The following is a 23,837-nucleotide window of genomic DNA, read 5'->3' as shown; positions in this document are numbered from 1 at the left end:
CGAACCCACAGACTGTGAGATCATGACCTGAGCCGAAGCTGGACGCTTAACCGACTGAGCCACCCAGGCGCCCCTATTTAATTTTATTTTAAAATTTATTTACTTATCTTGATAGAGACAGGGACAGTGTGAGTAGGCAGAGAGAGGGAGAGAGAGAGAATCCCAAGTAGACTCTGCACAGTCAGTGGAGAGCCCGATGCAGGGCTCGAACCCAGGAACTGTGAGATCGTGACCTGAGCCAAAACCAAGAGTTGGGTGCTTAGCTTACTGAGCCACCCAGGCTCCCTTTATTGCCTTTTTTTTTTTTTTAATTAGTTTTCATGCTTAGCTCAGAGCCCAACGTGGGGCTCGAACTCACAAACTGTGAGATCATGACCGGAGCTGAAGTCGGACCTTTAACTGACTGAGCCACCCAGGCGCCCCAACAAAGCTACCTTCTAATAATTACAGTATTACATGCACTATTCAAAATTATTAATATCAACATTACGGTAAAAGTATTATTATAATTACATTTCAAATTGAGTATCAGTGGGACACCTGGCTGGCTCAGTGGGGAGAGCACCCAACTCTTGATCTCAGGGTTGTGAGTTTGAGCCCCATGTCGGGGGTAGAGATTACGTACAAGTAAAATCGTTTAAAAAAAAGGAAAATTGAGCATCAGTGATCACACATTCTTGGGAAAGTATTATGTCATAAATAACAAGAGGCAGGACTTCTTCTTTTAATAAGAGGAGGTCCCTAATTCTCCTCTGACTCAGCCTCAGCCTCTTCCCTTTGGGGTATAGTCTTTCCCCAGATGAACACAACCTGGGGCAGCCCGGGGATGTCTGAGCCACCAGCTCTGCCTTCTCCTTTCTGTGCTCTGGGGAAGCCGAGACTTAGGTAAGTACTGCAGGAAAAGATCAAGTAGGGTGGCTTCAGGGGAGGGAGGGACAGATGGGAGGATGCCCTTAGCTGCAGATTGCCTAGTTCCAAGCTCCTTTTGAAATCAGCAGGGGAAGTGGGCTTTCAGGACCCCCTGCAGCCGGTTGTGGGTAGATTTGAGCCAGACAGAGCCAGCATCTGACTCAGAAGAAAGCAAAATCAAAGTCACTTCTGTGCCTGGGTGGCTCAGTCCGTTGAGGACAGACTCTTGGTTTCAGCTCAGGTCATGGTCTCACAGTTCTTGGGATTGAGCCCTGTGTTGGGCTGTATGCTGGTGGTGGGGAGCCTGCTTGGGATTCTCTGTCTCCTTCTCTCTCTGCCCCTCCTCCACTCGTTCTCTTTCTCTCTTAAAATAAATAAATTAACTTAGAAAAGACCTTCACTTCTGCAGAGTCTGTAATATCTTCCTACAAATCTTTCTTCGGTATAGGGCTGTAATGAATCTCTTTGAGTTTTAATCGGTATTATGGTTTTTGGTATTTGCCCGTGTTTATCATGTGGTTCTAATTTCTGGGTTTTTTTTTCTTTTTTAAGTTTATTTGTTCTGGGAGAGAGAGACAGAGAAGAGAAGGAGAGAGAGAGAGAGAGAGAGAGCGAGAGAGAGAGAGAGAGAGCCCTGCATTGGGCTCGTTGCTGTCATCAGGGCGCCCACTTCAGATCCTCTGTCCCCCTCTCTCTCTCTGCCCCTAGGCTGCTTGCACTCTCTCTCTCTCTCAGAAAGAAACAAACACTTAAAAAATTGAAAAATTAAAAAATAATTTTTAAAATTCACAGTCTTTTCTGGGTCTCTCTTCCAAGTGCTTGGCATTACTGGGAACAATTCACCTGATGTATCTCTTTTGAGCGGACAATAAGCAATGTTGGCGATTGTGTGGCGACATAAAAGCTAACATTTATCTGCAGGTTCTTCCAACTTATGTGAAGACAATTTTCTTTTCTTTTCTCAGGGTTAATAGAGACGTAGCAGAGAGGTAAACACACCGGCTGATAAAATGGAAAAATATACATCTAAGAAAAGGATACGCATATGTAAGAGATGCCCTCTGACATGGTGAGAGTATATGTACTGCCCTTCGAGGACTTTTGATGGCTTTGTATCCTCTGTCCCCTCATTACTGATGCATGAAATACTGAGTACTATGGTCTTTTTGCTTTATTTATTTACTTTTATTAAAAAATTTTTAGGTGTATTTATTTATTTTGACGGGGAGAGAGGGGAGAGAGAGAGGAAGAGAGAGAGAATCCCAAGTAGTCCCTGTGCTGTCAGCCCAGAGCCCAATGCGGGGCTCAATCTCATGAACCATGAGATCATGACCTGAGCCAAAACCAAGAGTCAGACGCTTAACCGACTGAGTCCCCCCAGGTGTCCTTGCTTTTTTTTTTTTTTTCTTTTTAAAGAAAAGGCTCTGCTTACATTTCTTTTTCATTCACTCGTGTCAACATACCTGAGGGGGAACACCTTCCTGGATGGCCAGATGTACTACCTAGACTTTCTCTCCCCATCGTTGGGTAATATGACCTTGACTCTGACCACAACTTCATACCTGAGCACAAGTGAGTCTATGGACGTTCCTCCAACTCTTTCCCTGATGCCATGGCTGTGCTTTTGACCATCCCAAGGCACAAGGCAAACTCACTAGGCTGTATCCATGAACGCTTCAGCTACTCCTCAACAGCACACCTTCCAGAGGCTCTTGTTTTCTTTGTGACCAATGAAAGCACATTTTTGCCTCATCTTGGAACTGGACAGAAATGAATTGGACCAAAGATGCAGCCAATATGGCAGGTGTACAAGCCCCCCATGCTAGGGAATATTGAGCGTAACTGACGTGAGTTATTTTCTTTGGGAATCTAACATTTTTTAGGTTGGGTACTGGGTAACATTCCCCTGCTAGAATTAATCATCACAAGGGTTTGCGAGGATGGTGTTATATCCTTGCTTTACAAGTCAGGAAACTGATACTTCCCTCAGAGAGTTAAGCAACAATGTTGATTTGGCTGTAAGTGCCAAGAACCAGCCTTTGGATTCTCTTCTCTTTGGTCGCCATAGTCACGACAGACTCACACTAAATAAACAGATGTTGCTTTGGGGGAAGTTTAATTCATCTAGTGTGGTGCAATTGTACAAAAGTTCCCCCTTTTTGGGACCGATGAAGGGCAGCAGAAGAGTAAGGAACTTCTCACACTCCCTACTTTACTAGCACGCAATATTGTTGTACAAGTTATATTCGAGTCTGTATTAAGTCTTACCAAGTATTACGTATACATGTGATGAACATGAAGCACTGAGAATCAAATGAGCCATGTCTCCTGAGATGAGCTCACTGTCTGCTGAGTGGTGACGGGGTAATAGTCAACACAATGAAATAAATGAATCCCAAGGTGGACATCAGAAAATGCATCACTCTGAGGATGAGGCATCTGGTTTGTGTTACTTCCACTGCATCACAGCGAGGAGACCATCCCCCCCCCCCCATCCAGTTCCCTGCACATACACAAATCACAACACCCTTTGTGTTTTCCAGGTTGTGTGTGTGCATCAGTGATGCAGACAAAGTGGAAAAGAGCGCCTACCACTCAGAGAACTTCTACCTGTCACCGTGGAGGATGTCCGCCCGGTCAAAGCAAAAACAAAAACAGAGCTCTACCCCTTCTCAGGACCGATGCAAAATTGACTTTCTCATGTAAGAGATACTATATTCAGTGTGGATAAAATGGAAGATTCTGGGTCTTGTCCCTCTGTCTCATAGAGATCAGTGAAAAGCAAAGATGTTGACATTATTTGCATAAAAATCAGCGTATTTGTTCTTTCTTTTTCGTCGTTATGACTTTTTATTTTGAGATGGTTTAAGACCCACAGGAAGTAGCCAAAGTAGTACAGAATGAGCAAAAATGTTCACTTTACCCAGCTTCCCTTAATGATGATATCTTTTATAACCGTAGTCATTGTCAGGGCGCCTGGGTGTCTCAGTCGGTTGAGGGCCAACTCTTTTTAAAAAAAAATTTTTTTTTCAACGTTTATTTATTTTTGGGACAGAGAGAGACAGAGCATGAACGGGGGAGGGGCAGAGAGAGAGGGAGACACAGAATCGGAAGCAGGCTCCAGGCTCTGAGCCATCAGCCCAGAGCCCGACGCGGGGCTCGAACTCACAGACCGCGAGATTGTGACCTGGCTGAAGTCAGACGCTTAACCGACTGCGCCACCCAGGCGCCCCAAGAGGGCCAACTCTTGATTTCAGTTCAGGTCATGATCCCAGGGTCGTGGCATCCAGCCCTGAATTGGGCTCAGAGCTGAGCATGAAGCCTGCTTGAGATTTTCTCTCTCTCTCTCTCTCTCTCTCTCTCTCTCTCTCTCCCTCTGCCCCTCCCCCACTCTTCTCTCTCTAACTACAATAACAACAACAACAAAAATATCACTGCCACAATTTGGAAATTGACATTGACCCAGTACTAGTAACTCAGATATAGATTTTATTTCAAGGTAATATTTGACAGGCTGGAATATATTGCCGATGAACACAAGAATTTCTCAGTGTTGCTTCGTCTATCCACCCTTTCTCAATAGGATATTTCTATACAGGGTACCATGGCTTGTAGGACTCAATAAACCACTTTATTTGGTTGAACCAATGCCAGTTACTCCAATGCCAATCTCTAGTCAAGTGAACCATCGTAGATGATTAAGGTCAGGGCTATCAATAGAATTCTTGCCAGCATGGGCATAGCTCATATCCGTGGTGTCTAATATGAAAACCGTTGTCCACTTACGATGTTTGGCCACTTGAAATATGGCTATCTCAAGTGAGAAACTGATTTTAAATTTTAATTAATTAAAATTTAAGTTTAAATAGGCATGTGTGTCTAGTGGCTATCATATCAGACAGTACAGGTCTTGGCCCAAAGGATGCTCCCTTGCTCTTAACCCCAATCTTGCTATCAGCCAGCCAAGGGACCCTGGACCCCAGCTCTCAAGTGTGAAGAAGAAGAAAGGACCTAGCATAGGACTTTTCTGTTCCATATCTTGACAAGGATCCCCAGTGGAAGAAGGAAATAAGCCTGATAGCCATCGTTTAGCATCTCAGGTGTATCTCATCATGTGGAGGCAGGAGGTAGAAAAGGAGCATTAGTACTTGAATGGGTTCTTTTTCTCTTACATTTTTAAATGTTTACTTATTTTGAGAGAAAACAAGAGAGCATGAACAAGGATGGGGCAGAGAGAGAGAGAGAATCCCAGGCTGGCTCTGCACTGCCAGCGCAGAGCCCAACTTGGGGCTTGAACCCAAAAACCATGAGATCATGACCTGAGCCAAAGTCAAGAGTCTGTTGCTAACCAACTCAGCCACCCAGGTGCCCCTGTTCTGGGTGGGTTCTTACAGAACATAATCTCACTGATATCCTGGAATTTCACTCACTCACATTAGGGTCCCATTCTCTCGGGCACCAATGATGGGTGAAGGCAGAATATAAGCTAGGAATCTTCTCCCTAAACTTCTCAACAAGGTCACTTAGGTCAACAATCTAGTATGAAACAAAATGTTACAGCAAGTACTTGGTGTTGAGAATCGACTGAGTTCTGCTTCCCGGGATGGAGAGAGCAATGTGGAATGGGAAATAGAGACACAGTGAAATCTGGTATGAAGCGGGGTGAGGTGGACTCATGGGGGCTTGAGAGAAGGTTTCCATAAAGACAAAGCATGGGGTCCATGGCTTTTAACATAAAATCATGCTGCCAAGATTGTCCTTCCACCAGGACTCCATGCTGTATTCATAACACAACTTCCGTTCTGTTTGCAGCGGATATGATGACGTATCTCACCCCCACTCTTCGGCTGCGCAGATACAGGGTGACCAGTTTTCTACTTCCTCAGAAAGTGGAGGATATTGTGAAGTGTTGATATCAAAGCCACCACCGCACATCACTGCTCTTGGAACGGAGTCCTGTGAGGAAGAGATTTCCTGGTAAGGGGAATGATTATACGGAAAAAGCTGTAATCGTACTGGATTCTGTTCCTCGATACCAGAGGTGCGCACAAGAATCAGGGGAATTTGGTCATTTATATGGGAATCAGGGGGAGAACGAATGAGGTTATACAGTCTTACCAGCAAACCCACAAATTTATGAATGAGATCAACCACCTCTTCTTCCAGGAAGGCAGGATGAGAAGCTATACACGAAAAGGCAGTCATGGATGCAAAGATCACCGTGTCATTGGTTAAGCTGGGAACCCAAACAAATTACTAACTCAGTGCCTTGGGAATCTGGCTCATGACGAGGCTGAAGGACGGAGGGGGGGGTCCCTGAAGGGGTGTGCTGGAAAATATTCAACACCAGCTTCCTCAGGGGAGGGAGAGAGCTTTTATTTGTAGTGCCGTCCAATTTCTGTGGGGTGATTACTTGTATCATGGTGGGTTTCAAACTAGTAACATAACCTCAAGAGTACAGAGTATAGAGGCGCCTGGGTGGCTCAGTAGAAAGAGCTTGCAACTCTTGATCTCAGGACCCTGAGTCGGAGCCCCATGTTGAGTGTAGAGATGACAAAAGAATAAATAACAAACTTAGAGAAAAGAGTGCAGAATACAGTAAGATGTAGAAAAATGCAAGCGTTTATTTATTTGTAATATGGTCTATTTAAATGAAAGTCTTAGGTAACTTAATTCTTTTTTTTAATGTTTATTTATTTTTAATTTTTTTTTCAACGTTTATTTATTTTTGGGACAGAGAGAGACAGAGCATGAACGGGGGAGGGGCAGAGAGAGAGGGAGACACAGAATTGGAAACAGGCTCCAGGCTCTGAGCCATCAGCCCAGAGCCCGACGCGGGGCTCGAACTCACGGAGCGTGAGATCGTGACCTGGCTGAAGTCGGACGCTTAACCAACTGCGCCACCCAGGCGCCCCTGTGTTTATTTATTTTTGAGACAGAGACAGACAGAGCATGAACAGGGGAGGGTCAGAGAGAGAAGGAGGCACAGAATCTGAAACAGGCTCCAGGCTCCGAGCTGTCAGCACAGAGCCCGACACGGGGTTCGAACTCACGGACTGTGAGATTATGACCTGAGCCAAAGTCGGCCGCTTAACCAACTGAGCCACCCAGGCGCCCCGGTAACTTAATTCTTAATAATAGCTGTGTTTAACAACCTGCCCACAAAATTCCTGAAAAATTTAACAGTCGGATCCCACCTACTGGGATGAATTGGCTCCCACTCACCAGGGGTTCCTCCCACCACCGAAATCCCAACCTCCGCCACCCATTGGAATCCAGCGTTCAGGAACATCACACAGAAGGCAGTGTATGTAACCTCCGTGCTTTGCATGGGGCCAACACAATCCGTGACTGCTTCTGTAGCCTCAGACATAGCTCCAAGACTGAGCAGGGCAGGTCAAGTTTCTCGCACGTGGCTTGCCCAAGAATGCTTTTGAGAAAAGAGCCACAGATTCTTTCTTTTAAGTCCACTTCTGCAAATATGTGTTCTTTTTTATCCATAGCCTGTGTATCAATTTCTCTGTTAATCCCTTTCATGTTGAAGTGAATAGACATAGCAAGGAATAGATAAGGAGTTTGGGGATCAAGGATTATGTGTATAGATCAAGAAATGAAGGGAATCTAAGAACACATCAGTGAAACTAGACATTTCATGATACCATGGAAGCAGTTATGCCATAACTACTTTACCCACAGAAAACAACGCTTTTGTTTCCTCTTTCATCACATCTCCTCTCCCCCCCCCCCTTTTTTTTTTAACTTAAGCAGGCTTCATGACGAGCACAGAGCCCAACACAGAGCTCGAATTCACAGCCATGAGATCATGACCTGAGATCAAGAGTCAGACGCTCAACTGACTGAGCCACTCAGGCGTCCTTCATCATACATACCTCTTTTTAGGAACTAGGATTCTTGCCTTGTGATACCCCAGGTCTTGATTCATTCCAAATTTCCAACTCCCCAAGACAGAGACTGGATTGTGTTGGTTGTCCTCATGTGTTAGGGACAGATTCTCACAACCAGGTGCCTCATGAACCACTAGCTCACCCCATAGATCATGATTTTCAGCTTTGTCTAAATAGTGGAATCACGGAAGCTTTAAAAGTAATGGTGCTTTGGTCTCACCACCAACCTCCTGACTTAATTGGTACGGGCTGTGGCCTGTGTTTTGTGATAGGTATTTGTGTGAGTTGCGGCGGCGGGGGGGGGGGGGGGTGGCGCGCGAGTGGTTTAGCTTCCCAGGTGCAGTCAAGTTTGGGCACCACTGCTATGGGGGCATGTGTTTCACCCATAAGTCAATTGCTAATTCAGTGTTTTTATTCCAAAAGTTATATGACACAAATGAGAGCCAATTAATTAATTAATTAATGCTAAATGACCCAAAATGTTTATTTGACTAAATTCTATTTCATGTGTAAGCATTACAGTCTCCCCTCTGTTTATCAGACTTTGGCAGTTAAAAAAATGAGCCAACAGGGGCGCCTGGGTGGCGCTGTCGGTTGGGCGTCCGACTTCAGCCAGGTCACGATCTCGCGGTCCGTGAGTTCGAGCCCCGCGTCAGGCTCTGGGCTGATGGCTCGGAGCCTGTGTCTCCCTCTCTCTCTGCCCCTCCCCTGTTCATGCTCTGTCTCTCTCTGTCCCAAAAATAAATAAAAAAACGTTGAAAAAAAAAATGAACCAACCTTATCCAGAACAGTGAAAATACCAAGTGTGCTGAAATCTACAGTTTTACTGTAGGACACACACACACACGTGCACACACACACACATAAACGTGTGTGTGTGTGTGTGTGTGTGTGTATATATATATACATATATATATATATATATATATATATATATATATATATTTAAGGCCTCTCTCCCTTTGGCCACATCAACTCTCAGATCATTAACTACAGACAAATTTTCAAAATCACTTCTTTGCTTTTCCAAGATCTTTGTAGCCATCATCATCCACCTCTGGCCATTTTTTCCTGAGTGACATCAATCATGTCATATATAAAGTCTCCCTGAATCATGATCTCATCCTCTCCTGTTACTGAGTCCCCACAGGAGAATTTTTGAGCAACAAGTCTCTGTGCGTCTTTAAGATCAATTTCGGAAGTTGCAAAGCCATGTAGTCCTGTCACATATTTCTTCTTCACTCTGGGAATTTTGGCGATCAGAATCTTTTGTGGTAGTCTTCTTTTTTGCTTTATTGGACCTCTTCTACCTCTCTTCTGCTTTTTCTTCTCTTCCTCTTCCCCTGTTGTGCCTTTTGACCCTCACCAATGTCAGCTTGTTTCTGTGAATTTTCTCCAGGAAGTATTGCAGGCTCACTCATTTCGAAAATTCTTCTCTAGTGTTCGCTTCGGCAGCACATATACTAAAATTGGAAAATCCTTCTCTAACCACTGTTGACATTTAGTGACACCAGGCACGTGTGTTCACAGTACTTTGTTGGTAGTAAAAAGACTCCACAGTAAGAGACTCAGAGTGGGTAGCGTGCATCTAACTTGCCCTGGAGTATTGTCTCTCAGACCTCCTTTGCCATCATGCCCATTGGATTTGGAAATATAAGCAGTCGCATCTCACAAACACATGTGGTCACAAAATTCTTGTCCCCCTCCAGTCCTGCCCCTACTGCCAGCTGAAGTGACACAGTCAGAGCAACTTAAATATTTGTTTAAGTTTATTTATTTTGAGAGAGAGAGAGAGTGAGAGAGAGAGAGGCAGTGAAAGAGACAGAGAGAGAGAGAAAGAGAGAGAGAGAGAGAGAGAATCCCAAGCAGGCTCTGCACTGTCAGCGCAGAGAATGATGTGGGTCTCGAACCCACAAAACATGAGATCATGACCTGAGCCGAAATCAAGAGTTGGGACACTTAATCGACTGAGCCATCCAGGCACCCCCCAGCCAGAGCAACTTAAACAATAGAAGTTAGGTATGGCCACTTTGGACACTGGTATAATAGGAGAAGAGGTAGAGTGGTCAAAACACATTTGGTTTGAGAGATCCTCTTAGTTCTACTATGCTTACATTTTGTTAACAAACCTCTCTTTGTCCAAGTTATCTCTTTTTTGAGAGTCTAATACAACTGTCCAGTAGAACTTTCCACGATGATGGAAATGTTCTATTCTGCAGTAGCCAATATGTTATTCATTTTCCACATGTAGGTATTAAGTATTTGAAATGTGGATAGTACAGCTGAGGAGCTGAATTTAAATTGTTTTTAAATTTTATTAATTTTCAAGAGATGGACAGAGACAGAACATGAGTGGGGGAGGGACAGAGAGAAAGGGAGATACAGAATCCTAAGCAGGTTCCAAGCTCTAGCTGTCAGCACAGAGCCCGACGAGGGGCTCAAACCAATGGACTGTGAGATCATGACCTGAATGAAGTTGGACTTTTAGCCAACTGAACCACCCAGGCACCCTTGAGGAGCTGAATTTTAAATTTTTTTTCAACGTTTTTTATTTATTTTTGGGACAGAGAGAGACAGAGCATGAACGGGGGAGGGGCAGAGAGAGAGGGAGACACAGAATCAGAAACAGGCTCCAGGCTCTGAGCCATCAGCCCAGAGCCCGACGCGGGGCTTGAACTCACGGACCGCGAGATGGTGACCTGGCTGAAGTCGGACGCTTAACCGACTGCACCACCCAGGCGCCCCGAGGAGCTGAATTTTAAATTAAATTAAATTAAATTAAATTAAATTAAATTAAAAGTTTAAATGGCCTCTTTTGGCTAGTGGCCACTGTTTGGGCCAAACAGCTCTAGCTTTTAATCACATCTCTTTCATTACTATTACTATTACTATTATTATTATTATTATTATTATTATTTATTATTATTATGTGTGTGTGAACTGATTTATTTCTTTTTTTTTAAGTTTTGGTTGTAAGTAATCTCTACACCCAACATGGGGCTCAAACTCATGACCCCAAGATCAAGAGCCGCATGCTCTACTGATAGCCAGGTGCCTGCTGTGAACTAATTTCTAATATTTTCCTCATTTTTGACACTCAAGTTCTCCATTCAGAAGCGAATCTGAAGACCAGAAATCTTCACAGAGTCAAGAATCAGGTAACTGGCTAACATAGAGATGAGGCCAGGACTGTGTCAGTGGGTTGATGGAAATGTCCCGTGGCTTTACGTAGAGAAGACAGTGTTGAAGTCCTTTATGGCAGTGACGACCAAAAACAAATTTTCTTATCTCTAACACCATCCTCCATACAACTTAAATGGGGATACGAAGTACTCAAAATCTTGGACGTTATATCAGGAATGAATTCCATATTCCAAATACTCTATTAGGGTTATTACGCATATTCTCTTTTTATTATCCATGGAAACTCTATGAGTGGATTATATAGATTCTACTTCAAAGACAAATAAAGCAAACTTAGAGGTGAGAAATCTTCCAGCTGGTAGGTGAGGTGTGGCAGCATTGGATTGTATTTGGTTAGGAGACATTTCCATTGTATTAGTCTACTAGGACTGCCATAACAAAATACGGTAGACTAGGAGCTTTAAACAATAGAAGTTAATTTTCTCATGGTTCTGAAAGCTAGAAGTCTCAGATCAAAGGCTCGTAGATTTGGTCTTTCCTGAAGACTCTCTTCCTGGCTTGTAGATGGCCACCTTCTCCCTGGGTCTTCACATGGCCTTTTCTTTGTGCATCGAGAGAGAGAGAGAGAGAGAGATCTGGTCCCCCTTCCTTTTCTTGTAAGGACACCAGGACACCTTTCCTATTGGATAAAGAGTTCTTTCTTATGACTCATTAATTTTTTTTTAATGTTTGTTTATTTTTAAGAGAGAGAGAGAGAGTGTGTGTGAGAGAGACCATGAAGAGGGGATGAGCACAGAGAGAGAGGGACACACAGAATCTGAAGCTGGCTCCAGGCTCTGAGCTGTCAGCATAGATCCTGATGCGGGGCTCAAACTCATGGACTATGAGATCATGACCTGAGCCGAAGTTGGACACTTAACTGACTGAGCCACCCAGGCACCCCTCTTATGACTCATTTAACCAGTAATACCTTCTTATAGGTTCCATCTTCAAATTCAGCCCATATATCTATGCTCATTGTGTTGGGTTGGAAAAAATTACCCAATATGACTATTTTAGATTCTGTCATTATTTGCTCCACCTCTAAGTGCTGATGGTTGAAAACTGTCCTACATGGTGTGAAGTAGTTTGAAAGCCATGCGAGATTCAAGGAGAGCAGGGCACTGGTGTTGGCTGTATCTTGATGCCCAGCCCAACTCCTGTCTTCCCAGTCATGTGGTCACTGAGTAAGCTAATCACATGAATAGCTAACATCGTGTGCTATTTTCGCTGGGTATCACACAGCCAGGTACCAAGATTCAGAGCAGTTCTACATGAGGAAAAAAACTCAGAGAGGTTAAGTAACTGTTTAATTGAGACTTTTCATTTTTCCTATACAAGATCTCTACTCTCTGCAAAATGAGATTCCATCATATATAATTCCTCATAAACCAATTTTTGTCAGAGGACAGTGTCTAAAAGATTTCTATCGCCCAGGTTAGAGATATTTGTTCTATGCAAATCATCCTCGCCCAGAGCCTAAGCAGTGGGAAATGAATTCAGCAGTGCGTGCATGGAGGGTCTCCAAGCATTGTTGCGCAGCCGGATCCTGGAAGCGTTCAGGGAACGGGCGATGGTCTGGGGATGCCACGAGATGGATGGTGGAGAGGACGAGAGTGAACAGATGTGTTTTTGCCTCTTCAGCTTTCATGCTTGTTCGCTTTATGGACTTGGCTTCCCTCACCAGCAACAAGCATTTTCTGCTCCTTGGGACCATGTAGAAATTTAGCTGCTGTGGTTCCTGACTTAGGCAAATACACCCCCTGCCCCCCATGCTGCCCAGCGTGACTTCCTTCTTAAATTTGGGGGTGTAATTTCAGCAGTAACAAAGAGCCTTCTTGTGGCTTTCTCTGTGTGGATTCAAAACAAAGCCGCTTGTGCTAGTCCCATACCCTTCTCTCTGATATCTGGATTCCCAACAGTACATGTGCAATTCAACATCCAGGACCCCTTCAGGCCATGCCTTTTTCAACAACCCACATATGACACATGCAATATATTTTTTTCAGAAGATACTTGCTGGGAAGAGAAGACAGTAGTGCCCCACCTGGTTGCTAAACTCTGTTCTGGGACTGAACCGGTTTGTAAAAGTAATCAGTTTCTGGGACCTGAAGGAAATGTGGATATTGAATTGATTGATAAGAGTGCAAACAGATACCGGTAAGAATCGAAGATGCTGATTGTGTAAACACAATTCTGCTATAAAGGAAGTATATAATGTGTGATACTTAACATGTATACACGTACACGATATGTCTCTTAAGACATCTGAAATTTTGTCAATATTCTCTGTATTCCATATTCCGAGTTGGTATTTTAATTTTGACAGATGTAGAATACAGAGAAATCAGGGCCCAGAAAGCCTAATTAATTCCCCAGAATTTTCTTTAAAAAAATTTTTTTTACATTTATTTATTTTTGAGAGACAGAGGGACAGAGCACAAGTGGGGGAGGGGCAGAGAGAGAAGGAGACAGAACCCGAGGCAGGCTCCAGGCTCTGAGCTGTCAGCACAGAGCCTGACACGGGGCCCGAACTCACAAACCGTGAGATCATGACCTGAGCCAAAGTTGGACGCTCAACCAACTGAGCCACCCAGGGGCCCCCTCCCCCCCACAGAATTTTCTAATGTGGTGAAAGTCACAGATGAATCTTGAAACTTGCCACCCCAAACATCACATCCCTCTGCATAATTGTTCTTTATTTTTTAAATGTTTATTTATTTCTGATAGTGGTGGGGAGGGCAGAGAGAGAGAGAGAGAGAGAGAGGGAGAGAGAGAATCCAGGCAGGCTCCATGCTGTCAGCACAGAGCCCAATTCAGGGCTCAAACTCACAAATTGTGAGATCATGACTGGAGCGGAAATTGAGTCAGACGCTCAACTGACTGAGTCACCCAGGTGCCCCTGCACATTTGTTCTTTAAATCAAAGTCCTGGTGTTGTCCCTGTATGACTATCATTCTGACTCTTTTCAGTGTCCACTTCCCCGTGGCCGGCTTCTATCTGTGGCCAGCAACAGGCCTTGGCTTCCTGGTAACAGCAGCAGTGACCGTGGTGATTACGTTCGATTCTTGGAGTCAGCACCTGGACCTGAAGTTACAGCATCACGAGAAATGGATGGTGGCCGGCCCTTTATTTGACATCTCTGTGGAGCCTGAGGGGGTCATCACTGAAATCCACCTCCCCCACGTCATCTCCCTCCCAGGTACAGAGGGGAGAGAGGAGTTCTGTGGGGACAGTGGAGACCATTGTCTAATGGCCTTTCTGGTTGCCCTGCAGCAAATGAGGTCGATATCTCTTGGTTCCAAGTTGCCCATTTTAAGGATGAAGGGATGGTCCTGGAGCCGCCAGCCCGAGTGGAGCCTTTCTATGCCATCCTGGAAAACCCTAGCTTCTCTCTGATGGGGATCCTGCTGAGACTCGCCAGAGGGACCTGTCTTTCGGTCCCCATCACATCCACGGCACTAATCTATTATCACTTCTACCACGAAGCTGTGAAATTTCACTTGTATCTTATCCCCAGTGACTACTTGCTAACGAAGGTAAGGCCTGCAGATTTGGGAGAAGATGTGAGAATTACATTTTCAGCCTATCACCTTGGACCTTCTGTCTCCCTATTGAACAGAAAAGTCAAGGCACAGGGGCACCTGGGTGGCTCAGTAGGTTGAATGCGGGACTCTTGATTTTGGTTCAGGTCACGATCTCAGTTTTGTGAGTTCGAGCCCCGTGTTGGGCTCTGTGCTGACATCTTGAAGCCTGCTAGGGATTCTCCCTCTCTCTCTGCCCCTCCTTGGTGCGCTCTCTCTCTCTCTGTCTCTCACACACACACACACACAATAAACAAACAAACAAACAAACAAACAAACAAATAGAAAGGAAAAGTCAAGGCACAGCTTTCATTGATAGAAGCATGAATCACCCTTCACAAGGTCAATCTGTAGGTGCTGACTCTAGAACCATACGCAATGATCCCAATAGGAGTTTGGTTCTGCTAAAAGTGGAGCTACCTTTTCCGGCTTTTAAGGAGAAGCAAAAAAGGGAGAGGAGACTTATGGGGACTGGCAGAAGAGGTAATGCAGAGATTTCATTGTAGAAATGGACATTAGTAACATCTAAATGAAACACACACGCGCCCCTCTGCAGTCATCCTCCTCCTGTGCATTTGTGAAAGGCTCAGAGTCCCCCCACCCCAACCTTTCCAGGGTTAGTGCGGAAGCAGAAGTGCTGGTGGCCATTGTGGCCCCATAGCTACTGCATCCTTGGATAGAATACCACTTCTGTTCCTCCAACCTCGGTGGAGAGGTTAGTGGGGGAAGACTCATCTGATTTGCTGGCCAATTGGTTAATTTTCCTACAGCTCAGTAAGAGGCAAGTATGGGCCTGGCGGTTGTTAGGTTGTGAGTAACCGTGGGTATTTAAAATACAAGAGAAAATATTTTAAAGTTTATTTGTTTATTTTGAGAGAGCAGGGAAGGGGCAGAGAGAGAGAGAGAATCCCAAGGAGGCTTTATGCTGTCAGCACAGAGCCTGATTCGGGGCTCGAATTCACGGCTGTGAGATCATGACCTGAGCCTTCTCAAAACGACATTCCTTCCTTATGTACAGAGACATATTCATATATATACGAATATGCATATATATAGGTATATACATATATATTTGAATGTATCAGTCTGTACATGAACCTTTACGTCCATTGAATGATGTCACACGTGCTACTTGATACAGTATATGGAGAACTTTGTATGCGACTGCTTTTGCTTGTTCACTTTTAGCTTCGCCCTCTGATTTGCTTCTGCTGCTTCTTCCTCAGTCAATAGATGAGGAGGAAGCTAAATTTCAAGGTGTGCGTCTGCAGACCTCGCCCCCAGTGGACCCACTGAATTTTGGTTCCCGTTATATTGTGTCTTGTTCGCCTCCCCTGGAAATAATACCCAAGGTCAGTAGAATTGGATCTAACTCAAACTGAACACACGGTTCCAAATATTTTGTACTTTTGAAGAAAAAAAAAAAAGAGAAGATTATTCTCTGAACTATGTCCTGATAAGAGCTGGTCTACTCTTCCTTCCATGGAACAATAATATTTCCTGAAATTGTAAACTTACCAAGAATGTTGACCTTTCTCCCTCTGTTTTCCTCTCAACCAGCCATGAGATTGTATGGGAAATGGATTATATTTCAGTGGCCAGTTTCCTGTAGGCAAACAGAACTTTCCACACCCCCCCCCACCGCCCCCCACCGATGCTTTAAGTCATGTGTTTCCTCTAGGAGTTGAAATTATCCTACAGGAACCGTGGAGAAATCCAGGTCTTCTCTAAAGTCTATGCTGGGAGGATGGAGGAACCAATCATGTTTGAAATTACTGAAAAAACACACGAGACTTTGATCTGGTACACTTTGGTGAAGCCAGGTAGGTAAAAAAAATATATAAGGCTAAAATTGGGGGGGGGGGAGGAAAAAAATCACGCACCTGTCTCCTTGGTTGCAGTGAAGTCTATCACAGGAGAAGGTCTGTTTATGGTCTCATCCCAGAGAAGAAAATAAATTTACTGACAGTTTATAGTGTCCAAAGTTCTGCACTATCAACAACCCCGGCGTTATAAGGTTTAAGGAATGTACTCGCTTATTCACGTTTAATCACTTCATGATGGTATTTCATGCCAAAACACGTTTGCCTAGAAGATAATTGTTTTCTTCCTAATTTTTCTTTAAATTCTGGTTAGTTAACATATAGTGCAATAGTGGTTTCGGGAGTAGAATTCAGCGATTCGTCACTTACATACAACACCCAGTGTTCATCATAACAAGTGCCCTCCTTAGCGCCCATCTTCCACCCGGCCCCTCCCCCACCCGCCTCCCTCCATCAACCCTCAGTTTGTTCTCTATCATTAAGAGTCGCTTATGGTTTGCTTTCCTCTTTCTTTCTTTCTTTTTTTCTCCTTCCCATATGTCCATCTGTTTTGTTTCCTAAATTCCACATATGAGCGAAATTCTATGGTATTCGTCTTTCTCTGATGGACTTATTTCACTTAGCATAGTATACCCTAGCTCCATCCACATAGCTACAAATGACAAGATTTCATTTTTTTTGATGGCTGAGTAATATATATATATATATATATATATATACATATACACACACACACACACACACACACACACTATATATATATATATGTCACGTCTTCTTTATCCATTCATCAGTTGATAGACACTTGGGCTCTTCCATAGTTTGGCTGTTGTAAATAATGCTGCTATAAACATTGGGGTGCATGAACCCCTTCAAATCTGGATCTTGTTGGATCCTCTGGCTAAATAATTTCTGGTGCAACTTCTGGGTCATAGGGTAGTTCTGTTTCCTAGAGGATAATTTATGTAGAACAGTATGATAACTTAAGCGTTGGCTTCACATTTTCTCACATACTGGCTTATAAATAGAAATAGAAGGAATGTTGGGAAAATATATTCCTTCCTCTGATGCATTTCCCTAATGGGTAGGGAGTGACCTTCTACCTCATGGGGTTCCATTTGTATATTAATGTTCGAATGGGATCCTTCACTTAGGAAATGGAATTAAATTACTTTAGTGTGTTACAGGGGCGCCTGGGTGGCTCAGTCGGTTGAGCACCCAGCTTTGGCTCAGGTCATGATCTCATGGTTTGTGGGTTTGAGCCCTGCACCGGGCTCTGTGCTGACAGCTCAGAGCTTGGAGCCTGCTTCGAATTCTGTGTCTCCCTCTCTCTCTGCTCCTTCCCTGCTCATGCTCTGTCTCTGTCTCTCTCTCTCTCCTTCAAAAATAAATAAAAACATTTAAAAATTAAAAAAAAATTATTTTAGTGTGTTACATCAAAGCCTAGAGAAACCAAGGGGCACCCGTCTGGCTCGATCAGTACAGCATGTGACTCTTGATCTCGGGGTCATGAGTTCCAGCCCCAAGATAGGCGTAGAGATTACTAAAACAATAAACTTAAAAAAGAAAAGAAAAACTAAATAAAGGTATACAGCTGATTTCATATCATTCTCCAACTTTTCCTTCCTTCCTAGAGGAGCTCCAGTTTGGTGCTACATCGGCCCCTCCTCCCCTCCCAGGTCAGTGCAGTGTTTCCACCAAAAGTCTGATTTCAGGAGATCTTTGAGTGATGTCGCTTAATGTGGGTTCATTACTTCTCTTCATTTACAAAGACTAAGTGGTTCCAGAGACAAACACAGAGTCTGATGCACTTCAGCAAACACATGAGGCTGTAATACGCAGACTCTGAGCGTGCAACCACGCTTTTTTGGGAAACCATTTTGCATCTGCTGAACTTTAAGTAAGAGTAGTTCGAGGCGGCTGGGGATCAAACTTTAGAGAGACGGAGCCCACATGAGTCCAGAGAGGCAGGCAAGAAACAGAACTTGTAAGCATAAGGATGATCGTTGAACTCTTTTGGAGCTTAGTCCGAAGGCAAAGGGGGACTTTTGAAGGGTGAGTAACAAGGCGCTCACTCTTCGGAACTGTGTGGATGACTGTGAGTGAGGAATGAACAGGAAGTGGGAATTGGCTTATGAGCCTGTTGTAAATGTCAAGATCAGGTGTTAGCTGGGAATTGGTTCAGGTTAATGGAGATGGTAGGTAGCGGGGAAAGAAATTATTTAAAATAAAATGCCAAAGGGCACCTGGCTGGCTCAGTTGGAGGAGCGTGGGACTCGATCGCACTAAACTTTAAAAAAGAAAATAAAACAAGGAGCCAAGATTCAGAGGACTCCGTTCTGCCTTCCACGTTGTTGGCCATGATTGTCAGGCTCCACACGGTAGAAGTGACGGGCCCCCTTTGTCAAAACAGATCATCCAGGAGGAGAAGGAGAGCATTTTCTGGTGTCTCTCGGGGAGGAGAAGGCTCCTCGGGTATCGCATTGGCTTGACATGGCAACAGACCCATCCTGGCCAGCGGGTGTTGTCAGGAGGTCCAGAGAGGCAGACTAGCTGGAGAAAATCAGGCCCCACACCTGGAGTTGCAACTGGGTTCAAACTCAGCTACAGATCTTGGTGAAGAATCAGGTAAAGGTGATTTCATAAAGGAAACTGAAAGGACTTAATGTAGGTGGTGAGTGTGTAGCATTAATACAGGGTCTCTCCCCTTCCTATCACACAAGCTCTTGAGCAAGAGATATCTGTCACCTGTCGTCTGAAGGATGAAACTGACACTCATTCACTCTGTCTAGAAGACCCTTCAGAAGCTTCTGCCGGCCCACATCTTGAGTCAAATCTTTATCCTGGCCACCATGTGTCATGAATCATGACACCTCGTTACCCCTCTTTCCCTTTTGGCCTGGTGGCATCTTGCACTTCATACCCAAATCCTTTTCCTTCCGGAGCACCTGGCTGGCTCAGTTGGTTGAGCATCCGACTTCGGCTCGGGTCACGATCTCACGGTTCATGAGTTCCAGCCCCACATCGGGCTCACTGCTGTCAGCCCAGAGCCAGCTTCGCATCCTCTGGCCCTACCCTGCTTGCTCTCTCTCTCTCTTCCAAAAATAAATAAACATTAAAGAAGTCCTACAAATCCTTCAAATCCTCCTTTGATACTAATTCTTCCGTGAAGACTTTGCTTCAGAGTCTAGTCATCCCCTCCTTTGTGACCTGAAGGCTGTGGTGACATTTGTTCCTCATGGGACTATGGTGATAAAAATGATCTTGATGACAAACGCAGCTTATCGAAGGCCGGTAGCATGCTAAATAATCAGGGTACCTGTATTTGTGCTTCATATCGTCCACTTCTGTTTAGTCCTGTCAATAAACCGTGGCTGGCTTCCCCAGACAATCACAGAGGAGCGTCAGAGCGGGAACATGGTAGTGGCCGTGAAGTAACAATGTTGTATGCAGTGTAGCCTGAGACAGACACGCTCTCTGCACGCATGGGGTTTCTATTCCAGCAGGTGAAAACAATGAAGCCCGTTCCACACTGCTTATCAAAGTATACTCGTGGGGCGTGTTGCCAAGGAAAACTGGAGGGATTTAGAAGAGGATAACATGAGGAGCTTGGATCTAGCGTTGAGGGAGTTGAAAACGTCTCAGAGTGCATCTTGGAGAAAAGGAAAAAGTCAAGTTTATGTCCAGTTAAGAAGATCGAATAGCAAGGGCGCCTCGGTGGCTCATTCGGTTGAGTGTCTGACTCTTGATCCCGGCTCAGGTCATGATGTCCCAGTTCGAGTCCTGCATCGGGCTCTGCGCTGATGGCGTGGAGGCTGCTTGGGATTCTCTCTCTGCCCCTCTCCTGCTCGTACGCGTGTGCTCTTTCTCTCTCTCTCAAAAAGTAAATACACTTAAGAAAAAGAAGGTTGAATAGCAGTTGCTAAACAAACGGGAAGGTTGAAACAATCGAGGCACCAAGAATAGGTTAAGCGGAGAATCTGTCTGTGGCAGCAACATCATTCATTCAAACTGTGGAGTCACTGACCATACCCTTGCGATGACTTTTCAGTACAAAGACCGAGACTTCACAGAAATCACATCATTAAATTAAGCTGTCTGTCTGTGGCAGCAACATCATTCATTCAAACTGTGGAGTCACTGACCATACCCTTGCGATGACTTTTCAGTACAAAGACCGAGACTTCACAGAAATCACATCATTAAATTAAGCTGTTTGGCCATAGCCACAGATGACTGGGCACGAATTACCTGTGCCACCGTGTTAAGAGCAAAAGTTCTAGAGGCATGAGTTGTACATAAAAAGCAATCACACTTTTTATTTTTTTTAATTTTTTTTTCAACGTTTATTTATTTTTTTTGGGACAGAGAGAGACAGAGCATGAATGGGGGAGGGGCAGAGAGAGAGGGAGACACAGAATCGGAAACAGGCTCCAGGCTCCGAGCCATCAGCCCAGAGCCTGACGCGGGGCTCGAACTCATGGACCGTGAGATCGTGACCTGGCTGAAGTCGGACGCTTAACCGACTGCGCCACCCAGGCGCCCCTACAATCACACTTTTTAAAAAATGCTGTTTTATTTTGAAAGAGAAAGAGAGAGGGAGAGAGTGCAAGCGGGGGGAGTGGCAGAGAGAGGGGGACAGAAGATCTGAAGCAGGCTCCAGGCTCTGTGCTGACAGCAGAGAGCCCAATGTGGGGCTCGAACTCACGAACCGCCAGATCATGACCTGAGCCGAAGTTGGATGCTTGACCAACTGAGCCACTCAGGTGTCCCAGCGCTCACACTTGTTTTTTAATATTTATTTATTTTTAAAGGAGAGAGAGAGCGTTAGTAGGGGAGGGGCAGAGAGAGAGGGAGACACAGAATCCGAAGCAGGCTCCAGGCTCTGAACGGTCAGCACAGAGCCCGACACAGGGCTCAAACTCATGGACCAGGAGATCATGACCTGAGCCAAAGCTGAAACCTCAACTGACTGAGCCACCCAGGTGCCCCCCCACCCCCCACTTTTAGTGAAGAAACTGAGGAACAAGAAAGCAATGTTATTTGGCCAAGGTCACACAGGTACTATACATGGGCACCAACAGGAAACCTGAGTCAGCATGATGCAAAATACCTTCTTCTGTCCAGTGCCCCTGTCCCTCCTGTGTGGTCCTTAACCAGGTAAATCTCTTTCTACACAGTTCAGCAGCAGAAGACCCTTGAGGGTGGGGAGCCAGCCTTACCCATCTGCCTCTCTGATGTCATGCACAGCTGCTGGCAATGTAGGAACTCGGAGACTGTTAGAAGGATGAGTAGTTGCATGGATGGCAACGTAGAGCCCTCTCTCTAGGGTTCCGATGACAACCGGAAAGTAGCGAAGGCGAGGTGCTCAAAGCTTGGAGGGGGGGGCTGGGATTGAAGAAGAGGTATCGCTGAGTTCTCCCTAGGTTCATTGACCCCCGAGAATGGACTGCGCGTCCCGAGCGTGCGTCTGTGAGACCCAGGCAGCCCGCAAAAGAGAATGAGCAACGTCTCCATGCAGAATTATGTCTTGAAGCTGGGCATGGGTCCTGACCCCTATAAGCAAGCTTCCCTTTTCTGAGTCTGCAACGCTTCCTTCTGTCCAGCTGTGGCCTTTATGAAGGAGCACCATCGTCATCTTCAAGCCAGGATGGGGAACCTGAATGGAGTCCTGGATGATCTTCAGGACCATGGGGTCTTCACCGAGGAAGAGAAGGAGATGGTGCAGCAGATGCCAACACAGCAGAGAAGGAACGAGACCCTACTGAGGATGGTGGAGAATAAAGGGCACCAGGCCCAGAAGGTGCTCTTCAAAAGCATTAGTAGAAGAGACCCTTATCTGATGTCCTACCTCAACCAGCAGAGTTTACAACAGTGATTCAGACAGATACTCAGGGAGAGAGAATCCAGTGTTCTCGGCTGAAAATGGATAAATGGACGTGTGATCATTGAGTTCAGGGTCCAAGGCACGAGGTCCAGGTAACACCAACACATCACACAGGCTTTCCTGAGGACTGATGTGTAATTTCATGGAGACCTATTAGTGTATCCTAATATCTTAACGTCAAGAATATCTGAAGAGAGGACTACTGCCTCGAAGTGCTTTTTAAAAACAAATTCTGGGGCGCCTGGGTGGCTCAGTCGGTTGAGCATCTGACTTTGGCTCAGGTCATGATCTCACGGTTCATGAGTTCGAGCCCCGCATCGGGCTCTGTGCTGATGGCTCGGAGCCTGGAGCCTGCTTCCGATTCTGTGCTTCCCTCTCTCTACCCCTTCCCTGCTCATGCTCTGTCTCTCTCTGTCTCTCAAAAAGGTGAATAAACATTGAAAATAATTTTTTAAAAAATCCTGTTTCATCCATTGGCACATTTCTTGGACATCTGGGCAGAGGCAGATAAACGCAAGTGTGTTCGTGATTGACAAGGCCCAGGGAGACCAGTTCTCCTGAGCAATGTGAGAAGCAATTCCGGTGAACATTACCTCTGAGATGTTACCTTCTCACAACAAAAGGCAGGAAGGCTCACAAAAACTCTCTATTGGCGGGGGTGGGGGGGGTGGGCTGGGTGGCTCAGTCAGGCAAGCGTCCGACTCTTGACTTTGGCTCAAGTCATGATCTCACGGTTGGTGGGTTCGAGCCCCACTTCAGTCTCTGCGCTGACAGTGTGGGGCCTCCTTGGGATTCTCTCTCTCCCTCTCTGCCCCTCCCCTTCTCTCTCACTCTCTCAAAATAAATAAATAAACATTTTTTTAAAAAGCCTCTCTGTTGAGGACATTCATGGCATTCCTAAGTCTTAATGTTGTCGTTATTAAAAACATGCTGTGTCTTTAACATTTTATCCACTGGTATTTATCCCAGAATGATCTGAGTCCCTTTCATGGAACAGAGCACAGGAATGGAAGCCCATGGAAACGTTGGCAGAAAACGTTTTGCTGCTGGAATATGGGCTGGTACTGGGAGTGGGCAGGTCCACACAGTGGTGAAGTATGGATAAATGGTCTGCACAGAACCAGCGAGAAGAAAGATGAAGAGCATCCAGCTGATTCTGAGAGAGGCCCTCCTGGCTAAGGATGTCACAAAAATAAGCCTGACATTTGGAGTCTCCATTGGGCCCTGCCATTTTCTTTTTTTTATTTTTTTTTTTTATTTTTAAAAAAAAAATTTTTTTTTTCAACGTTTATTTATTTTTGGGACAGAGAGAGACAGAGCATGAACGGGGGAGGGGCAGAGAGAGAGGGAGACACAGAATCGGAAACAGGCTCCAGGCTCCGAGCCATCAGCCCAGAGCCTGACGCGGGGCTCGAACTCACGGACCGTGAGATCGTGACCTGGCTGAAGTCGGACGCTTAACCGACTGCGCCACCCAGGCGCCCCATGGGCCCTGCCATTTTCTATCCATCCCAACCGTCTTTGAACTAGTGTTTGCGTGGCATAA

General features: G+C 45.2%; 1 protein-coding gene across 11 annotated transcripts; it reads left to right on the top strand.

The window, feature by feature from the left end:
• Positions 1-746: 746 nt before the first annotated feature.
• On the top strand, positions 747-22,628 carry CARD8 (caspase recruitment domain family member 8). Of its 11 annotated transcripts, none has more exons than XR_007147542.1 (13): positions 747-885; positions 1,875-1,978; positions 3,453-3,611; positions 5,722-5,886; positions 10,917-10,972; positions 13,007-13,157; positions 13,970-14,199; positions 14,274-14,536; positions 15,808-15,933; positions 16,263-16,404; positions 18,039-18,083; positions 18,818-19,032; positions 22,011-22,129. XR_007147542.1 is itself a non-coding variant. In XM_047837161.1 (12 exons), the coding sequence occupies exons 2-12, from the start codon at positions 1,920-1,922 to the stop codon at positions 22,280-22,282; spliced, it is 1,665 nt and encodes a 554-aa protein (XP_047693117.1). In that variant the 5' UTR covers positions 747-885; positions 1,875-1,919; the 3' UTR covers positions 22,283-22,628. The 11 variants fall into 11 exon arrangements, 9 of the variants coding, with proteins under 9 accessions (XP_047693117.1, XP_047693118.1, XP_047693116.1 ...); XR_007147541.1 differs by lacking the exon at positions 22,011-22,129 and adding an exon at positions 19,128-20,045; XM_047837161.1 differs by lacking the exon at positions 18,818-19,032 and having other exon boundaries at positions 13,010-13,157; positions 22,011-22,628.
• The last annotated feature ends 1,209 nt before the right edge of the window (positions 22,629-23,837 follow it).

This window comes from Prionailurus viverrinus, chromosome E2 (genome assembly GCF_022837055.1).
Source record: "Prionailurus viverrinus isolate Anna chromosome E2, UM_Priviv_1.0, whole genome shotgun sequence".
NCBI classification, from domain to species: domain Eukaryota; kingdom Metazoa; phylum Chordata; class Mammalia; order Carnivora; family Felidae; genus Prionailurus; species Prionailurus viverrinus.
Note: the sequence above shows the minus strand (reverse complement) of the source record. Positions and strands in the feature narration are given on the sequence as shown.